Source organism: Limulus polyphemus, unplaced genomic scaffold (genome assembly GCF_000517525.1).
Source record: "Limulus polyphemus unplaced genomic scaffold, Limulus_polyphemus-2.1.2 Scaffold2429, whole genome shotgun sequence".
Lineage (NCBI taxonomy): Eukaryota > Metazoa > Arthropoda > Merostomata > Xiphosura > Limulidae > Limulus > Limulus polyphemus.
In genome coordinates, this window is record NW_013668039.1 from 87,530 (window position 1) to 96,855 (window position 9,326).

General features: G+C 36.0%; 1 protein-coding gene across 7 annotated transcripts in view; it reads left to right on the plus strand.

Moving 5' to 3' along the window:
• LOC106466931 overlaps positions 1-9,326 on the plus strand; it is a 166,652-nt gene that overhangs the window by 82,489 nt on the left and 74,837 nt on the right. For all 7 annotated transcript variants that reach the window (XM_022395025.1, XM_013927249.2, XM_022395027.1 and 4 more), the window contains one exon: positions 3,058-3,184. In XM_022395025.1, coding sequence (XP_022250733.1) covers positions 3,058-3,184 — 127 coding nt within the window. The remainder of the gene's footprint in view (positions 1-3,057; positions 3,185-9,326) is intronic.

Sequence of the window (9,326 nt, forward strand, 5' to 3'; positions counted from 1 at the left end):
TAATGATAGCCAAGCTGTCTACCTATCGCCTTGTAGGACATACCAGCGGAATTCATGCCAATAATTTGCCATCTCTGCGCCTCTGCGTCTTCTTGCCATTCTTACTTACAATGATTTTGCATTCAGAAATTCGGGACTTAAATACGGATTTGATGCACGAGAAAATAGTGCATATTGGACGTGAAGAAGGGAGCAAGTTGCACGTGGGGAAAAAAATGCGCCTGATTTAAATGTCGCACCTGAACGCTCACATCCTTTTAATTATGTTTGAAATTATGAACATTGCTCAACATCATGAAAATTAAACCTTATTTTCAATAAGCAATCCTGAAAAATATTTGGGGGTGCTTAACTTTTTTCCAGGTGTATATATACATATATAATGCATAATAATTGAAATGTGACTGTATTTTACAAAATACTAGTCTACTAAAACATAGCCAAGACAGGTCACTTTGTAAAGATTAAAGATCAGTTTTATGTTATTGGATACAGTAACATGAGTGCACGTAACTTGCATCATTGTAACTTCTGTATTATTAGCCTGGCATGGCTGAAAAGTCAATATAATAAAATTTAATAAATATATATGTTATGAGATTATAATTTGTAGTCATTCTAGAAGGAAAAAGGCATAATTTATATTTATTTCCTTTTTTTTTAACTTGGTTATGAGCTCAGTCAAATTGACCAAATCTGTACAGAGATTCATTACTGAAAATAACAGATAAAATATAAAGTTTTTTCTTAAGAAATGTTTGATAACTATCTGGATGTTAAATAGATTTTGCATGTGAATTTGAAAATTTTCTGATGCACAAAAATATTTTTAATCTTAAAATGAAAATTATTTTGTATGTTGGATTGGCAACATGTGAAAAGAAAAAAAGGCACGAGAAAAACATTGCTTTACAAACCTTAAAACTTAACAGTAAAATTTGATATTTTGCATATGTAATGTTTACTGATAACCTGCCAAATTTCGTTAACATTTGCTTACTAATTTAAAAGTTACAGCATGAAACTATAACAAGCACAAAATGGTTGTGAGGTCGGTCCCAGGGACCTAGCCTGTGCTAAAAGAGTTAAGGTTAGTATTATTTAGGACACCTGAAGCTCTTACGACTCAGAATTGTTTCAGAATTCATATTCATTCCTTAAAAGTCAGAATTCTTGTGAGAAAGATGTCTTACATATTGTTGATGTCTAAAATAAGTGAAAATGCAAGTGGTATAACTGTATAAGTAACAACCTATTTAATAATTTTTTAAATCGGCATTATGTTTATCAATGTTAAAATATTTTCTCTAAATGTCATTATAACCATTGGATTTTAACTAAAAAGTTTGAAATGTTTGTCTTTATTTTCATTTTTGCATTAGTCACATTAATAGAAATAAAGATATAAACTTTGATATTGCTGGATTATAACGTGATTGTTATTAATGGTATTTTAACTTTGATTTATTTAGGTTGCTTTAGGACTATATTGTCAACACTGATTAATCCAAGATACTATATTATCATAGTGGAGGTTTCTTCTTACATATAAATAAATACTAAAACTTTGGTTACATTGTTACACAGCTAACATTTGAAAAATTAACTGGTATCATACTATAATTGTAAAAATTAAATATTCTGCAACTAGTGTCAAGAAATTAAACATTGTTACTTGAGATTTTCTTTATTATGTTCACCAAATAACATAAAATCATATTCATATCCGATACATTTAGTTTACTGTTTAGTGAAAGGTGGTGAGGGCACGTGACTCGCAATATGAGGGTCACGGGCTCGAATTCCCATCCCACTAAACATGTTCACCCTTTCAGCCATGGAGGCATTACGGTGTGATGGTCAATCCCACTATTTGTTTTTTAAAAAAAGAGTAGCCCAAGAGTTGGTGGAGGATGGTGATGACTAACTGCCTTCCCTCTAGTCTGATACTGCTAAATTAGGGATGGCTAGCTCAGATAGACCTCATGTAGCTTTGTGCAAAATTCAACACAAAAAATAAACTGTTTAGTGAGTATGGTAGACAACTAAAAGATATTTTGATGACTCAAATATTTATTGAATATTATTTTTATGTTTATCATATTCAAATAACCTACATAAATAAATTAGCTAACTCACTATTTAATTATTTCTAATTGCAATTGTCATATGTTTTAAATAAGTTATTATTACCCCCTACCTCTGATAGTAAGTATTAAACCAAAAAAAAATGTTTTCACAAAATGTATAAATGGCAACCTTCAAAAGAGGTCTCTGATATGAAACCAAGGGTAGTTTGAAATTAAAAATCAAAACAAAAGAACAATGTGAATGAAAACAGGAATATTAATACCATGTTAAATAATGCAGTGGTTCAAATGTTATGAAGGTAGCAGAAGCCTGTTTTTATTTTTTGCTCCTACAGGAGTTGGATTTAGGAGGCATGTACTAATTGAATGTAATAGATTAATGAGCCCATCATTTAATAAATTAGTAAATACCACTAATAACCCAACTCTATACAAAAGTATAAATAAGAAAAGAGCATAGCCTGCAACTGTAATGGAATACTTATCGTGGTTGGGTTCATAGTATTTCAAAAACGTTTTATGTACAGTACATGCTTGCTCATACATGTATTTTGAATTCTAGGTTAGCTATCTAGGTTTGCTCTGTTCAATTACAGCTGTAACTTTTGAACTAATATTTAATGTTTATACTATAAACAGTTTGTTAATACAGATTCTTATATAAAATCCCAAATTGTTTACAAACGTTAAATGTCGTGTAACTTTCAGCACAAGAGTTGGTGCAGTCATTAAGCCTGTCATAAACAAGTATCATATATTAAACATTATGTAAATTTCAGTAAAAAAGTAAGTCCATTTATCAAGCCTGTTTCAAGATAATCACATTTTAAACTTTATTTAATTTTCAGGAGTGGGTCCACTGATCATGATGAGATCAAATTGTAAACCTAATTTAATTTTCAGAAGTTGGTCTAGACATTAAGCCTATTGTCACAAGATCAATTGTTAAATCTTATGTAACTTTCAGCTCAGGAGTGGGTTCATTCATTAGGCCTTTCCTGGGGTGATCAGATGGAATATCTTGAACTGGAACTTCGAACTCCTGGCAGAGCACTCCAGATGCATGAAAAGTTATCTTCCCCTTACAGAAAAAAGTAACTTTTCCTTTTGTGTTAAGAATTCTGAGGAATATAATATATTGCAGAACATTTTTTATAAGCTTATAAACTAAATGCCGTAAAATCTTCAGCTAAGGTGATCGTTTGGAAATTACAAGTTAATTGTTTTAAGTGCAAAGTAAGTCTGTATTGTAAATAATAAAACTACAATTTTTATATTGTATATTAATCAGAAAGTTTACTTATTTGTGTTGTGATGCCACTGAAACTGGCATTTTTTTAACTTTTAATCTTTGAGAATTTTTTAACGAGATTTTTGTCACAGTTTGCCTCTAAGAATTCTGTTAAAAAGTTTAGTTTCATAAAGTACAAATTATTGAGTAGGAGTTAAAATGTTATTGAAAATGACTGATGAGCTTGTACAGACAAATTTTACAACAATCCTCTAGTATTTAGATATTTTAGTGTTGGATTTATTTACAGTATTTGTTTAACTACTGTGTGTGACATGCTACACCTGACACAGCTTTTGCAAGTCACTTTGCTATTCTACAAATGTGAAAATAATCTATTACTATAAACATTCTTCTAAGTTAAGTCTGCTTTAAAATCATATTCTGCTATTATGTATAGCTTGTTAGGATATGATGATTGTAATCACAGACAGCCAGAAGAAACACTGCATTAGAATTCTGGTATGGAATTTGGAGACTTTAATTTTGAACAAAGTATTCTCTATCATTGGTATAAAAAATCAAAATGAAAAACTGTATAAGCAGGACATTATTGTTGGTAATTTAAAGACTAATTTTGAACAAAATATTCTTGGTGTAGAGAAATCTAAATGAAAAAATGTGATAGCAGGACACTACATTACTGTTGGTTATTTAAAAACTTTTAATTATGAACAAAGTATTGTTGAAGTAAAGAAGTCCACATGAATAAACTGTTGGTAAATTCTGGAACAAATATTTGCTATCTCACACAGTTTAACTATCATCCTCAGTGCTCTGCCAAAGAGATATGCATGGCACTAGCCTTGTGAAAACTCCCATCTAATATCACTTGATTTCATGTGAACTTGCATCACTACATGGTGATGTCATCATTCAGAAAAAGCCCTCTACTAATAAAAGGATGACACGCCTCCATGCACACTAACTCTCCCTCTGCATTTGCACTCGTGAATCTTCATTCTAATCCTTGGCACTGTATTGACCAGACATATTTAATATTCTCATGTGTGTTCAATTTAATGAGATTTGCTATATCAATGAAAATTTGATTTTAATTTTCTTTAGTCTTTGTTTCAAAAGCTTTAATATTTTATTATGACAGTGTTTTATAATTAGTCTTGAGTGTGTGACATTATTCACATTTTGGTCTTATTTCTGCTGTGGCGTTTGGAGGCCCATTAAATGTTACAGTCATAGCAGCCATTGCTCAGTGTGTTGTGGATTACCACATCTTCATGGATTTGCTACTCCTGTCTCATCAGCCAAATTTCTTTTTCCTCAATTGTGAATGATATATTAGACTACGTCTTTCACTTACTTTGCTTTGGTAGTACCCTACCGTTCATTAAATGAACTTCAATCTTTCCTTCTTTTACTCGATTTCATTCTCAGGTATGTTTCTTTTCTTTTATTTTTGCCTGTGTTCTTTATTAATTTTCATTTATCACTTTATGACCCGTGAATCTTGGATTTATCTTTTCTTCTCTTTGCTTCTTATTAGGATTTCAATTTTTTCTTTCTTTAATAGCTCCTTTCTTATGTAAAATTCTTTGTCCCCTCCACTTTCGTCATCACTTTTGTCTAGATTTATTACCATTCTTCCCTTTCTTTTCCCAATTCTCTGTCATTGGTTTCTGTCTGACCAGCTTGGGGATCAGGACCCTTACCTTCTTTTTCCCTTTCTAATTCCTTATTTCCAATACAGTACATTACCTCCACTCACATAAATAACTATTCTTGTTCATTGCTGCTCTCTATATGAAATGATTTTTTATCACTGCCACAAGCCTTGAGCTCCAACATACCCTATGTTCAACATGGTTCAACTGCATTTTCCATGTAGTAAATCATCATCAATAAGATAGTAAATCATCATGTAGTAAATCATCATCAATAAGAGTGCGACACACCCTTCTGATGCATGAATCCCTCTATTGGATTCTACAGAACTATCGGTTTTCTTTTGGCAGCGCTCATGTCAAGACATTTTTATTATGCTCTTCAATCGTGTTTTTTTTTTTCTGTAAATTTGGTGCATTGCCATTTATTCTGAAGTGTGGGCACGTCGTCATCAGTAATGGTGACTACCTGGCAGGTTCTGATCCAGTGGGGGCTCAATCGACCAATTTTTTTCTCTTATGGCTAGTTTTCACCAGAGATCAGTGGGTTATTTTGGTATTATCCAAGGAACTTGTCATCCATTTCCTTTTCCCTCTTATGTGGTCTCTGGTGCCTATATCCTTTCCATTGCCTCAGGATCCTACCGTCAGTCAATGTCTTTCAGAAGCTGTACAAAATATTCTCTCCCAGAAAGCCATCAAACCTGTAACTTATTATTCTCCAGGTTTTTATTCCAGGCTGTTTGTAGTACCCAAGAAAACTGGGGACTGGTGGCCTGTGAATGATTTGTCCCATCTCAGTCACTTTAGGTTCTGCCCCGATTTACCAGAAAGTCTTTTCTCACTCTCAGGTGGGCTTTTTCTCCAGGTTTATGGATGACCATGGTAGATATCACAAATGCTTATTTGCATATTCCAATATCTCATCTGTCGAGGTGTTATCTTCAGTTTGTTCATAATGGGGTAGTTTATTAATTTTGCACCCTGCCCTTTGGGCTTACTTTGGCATTGTATTCATGCTCAGGGGTTATGCCTACACCATTACATGGATGACTGGTTTCTTTTAGTATGTTTTGAACAGGAGTTTACCCATCACACTCATCTGCTGCTCCTGGGTTATTAATCCAGTTGGAGAAGTCATTCCTTATACCTGCCCAATATCTTGTCCACTTGGGTGTTTTTTTTCAACAATCATCTCAGTTGAACACAACCTTCTTCTTTTTGACTCCATTTGGGTGCATATGAGGTCTCTTTAGTGGGCCCTGCATGACCAGTGAAACCTTGCATGGGATCTATTAGAGGCACCTATTTCCCTTCCTCTTTCCCTTGTTGGACAGGGTTCACACATCAGTAGGTGTTGTGCTTCCTCCCCCCACATCCATATTTGTATATCGTCATGGACACTTCTCTCCAGTCCAGGGAGCATGGGTTAATCAGCTAGAAGCTTCAGTTCTGTGGTCGAACAATCTTACCATATCAATATCCTGGAGATTCTGGCCGTACATTGTGCTTTGGATCATTTTCTTTATCTTGCCAGGAATTGTCTGGTTATGATCCATTCCGACAAGTCTACAGTGGTGGCTTATGTCACTCACCAAGGTGGCACCCATTCTCATTCCCATTGTGGTCAAACGTAGGATCTCTTTTTTTTTTGGGCCCACACACCTGATCAGTATTCATCTTCTTGCGTGCCATGTTCCAGGTGCATTCAATCTGGTCACAGATCATATTTCCCATCCTGTCAAAGTTTATCTGACAGAGTGGTTTCTTGATTCACTCATTTTCCAAGTGGCTGTATACCTTCAGTGGGATACTCCTCACCTGGATGCATTTCTCACACCCTCAATACCAAATTACCTCTGTCCGGATTGTCCCAAAGAATCGCTTAGTTTTTAACTCATTCCATCAATATCCTGGAGCTTCTGGCCATACATCGTGCTTTGGATCATTTTCTTCATCATGCCAGGTATTGTCTGGTTATGATCCATTCCAACAAGTGTACAGTGGTGGTTTATGTTACTTACCAAGGTGGCACCCATTCTCATTCCCATTGTTGTCAAAGAGTTGCTTAGTTTTTAGCTCATTCCAAGCACTCTTCCTCTATGGATGTTTATCAAAATAAGTGGACCTTTTTGTGCCATTGGTCCTTGGGTCAGGGTTTTTTACCTGCTCAACCCATTATTCCTCATTTTATGGATTTCCTCACTTGGCTGAATGATCAGGGGTCTTTGTTCTCCTCGATTGCGGGTTATCGGGCTGCCTTATCCCCTACTTTTCGTTTTTTCTGTTACCATAAAGTTTTTACCTCTTCTACCCTCTCCTTATTGTTGTGTTCCTTTCAGAATTGTCATCTTCCTTATCCCTTAAGACTTATTTCCTTCTCCTCTTGGCCTATGGATGTTGTAGGTTGGATTTATTTGCTATCAAAATTTCACGTACTAAGAAAGGCTGAGACCAAGAATCCTTTGATAAAGAGGCTGGTACATTTTTGTGGGGGGCAGGTCTGAGTGGACATTTATATTTTGGAGTAGTGTCCACTCCCCATCAGTGTGGTCAATCTTCTCTCTGTTTATTAGGCATATACCCATTCATGCTGTTACTGGAGGTTCACTTGGTTGTGCTCCACTCAATTTTTTCCACAGTTTTTCCTTGCTCCAACCACCCTTGTGGCTCATGTTCGAGAGCCTTTTTGTTTGGGGCACTAACTATACATTTTTGTGCTCATTTACATCCTTTTTTTTTATTAATGAGCTGCCTCTCTTGGCCAGTCCTTATTCTTTCAACAGAGCATCGTATGCACCCCAAGATCTACTGTGGGGGTTTATTGGACATGTCCATCTTGGACACTCTGCCACCCTTCTTTACTCTGGGCTTCCTCTCTTACGGTCCTCTATTCCTCATCCTTCAGCTTTGGCTTCCATTTTTCTCATCCAGTTTTGGTCTTACCTGTTTTTCTATCCTACTTTCCTATTCGTTTTGACTTTCTGGCCCCAGATTATTACACTAATATCCTTCTTTGCCCCTCTTGTTGGTGCCTTTCTGACTGCCTTGGCCTTGATATGCTCATTAATTGGACACTCTCTTCTTCTCACTATTATCATTTTTCTTTCTAGGTTTGCACTTTCTCACTTCCATTTTTCCTTGAGGATTGAGGTTATCCTCCCTCCACTCTCATGCATGGGATTTGCCCAGTGTGTCATCCATTGGACTGGACTTTCCACTACTGTGGCAATATGTTCATGACATTATTCTGATCCTTTCACTGTATTTGTTTATTACTATCAATGGTGGGTCTTTTGTCATTAGTTCTTCTGCCACCCACTTCCTTCATCAGTAATTTGGTACATTGCATTTCTACTTTTATTAACAGCCTGGTTATCAAAGAATTCTTGGTCTCACCCTTTCTTAATTGTCAAGAGGCCAGTTCATGGCTTTTCTCCTTTCCTAGTACCAAGACATGTTTTAGTACCCTGTCCTCTTCATTTTGTCCTACTCCTTCTTTGTCCTACTTACCCTTCTTTCTTGCCTGACTGAGACCTTGTTTGGGGTTTTACTTGTTTGCTTTTTGTAATGGCTTTCTCTTCTGACTTCTTTTCCTCCTTCTTATTTTGTATGTTTCCTGTTGTTCTGATGTCTCTCCTTATACCTGCCCAATATCTTGTCCACTTGGGTGTTTTTTTCAACAATCATCTCAGTTGAACACAACCTTCTTCTTTTTGACTCCATTTGGGTGCATATGAGGTCTCTTTAGTGGGCCCTGCATGACCAGTGAAACCTTGCATGGGATCCATTTAAGGCACCTATTTCCCTTCCTCTTTCCCTTGTTGGACAGGGTTCACACATCAGTAGGTGTTGTGCTTCCTCCCCCACATCCATATTTGCATATCGTCATGGACACTTCTCTCCAGTCCAGGGAGCATGAGTTAATCAGCAAGAAGCTTCAGTTCTGTGGTCGAACAATCTTACCATATCAATATCCTGGAGATTCTGGCCGTACATTGTGCTTTGGATCATTTTTTTTATCTTGCCAGGAATTGTCTGGTCATGATCCATTCCGACAAGTCTACAGTGATTTTTCCAAGCCCGTTCCCTTGGCTGTGGTTTCGCTAGATAGTAGATAGGGACAGTGGGAATCTCGTTAATTCATTCATGCGCATCACTAATTATGGCTGGAGACGGTTCCTCGTCATCGAATTTGAAAGCATCACTAATTAGATGACGAGGCATTTGGCACTGTTGGACAATATTGTGTGCTTTATCACAGACCTCTTACTTTAAGGATCCCTGTTTTCTTCTGTCCCTATCCTGGGACTCTGATTTTTC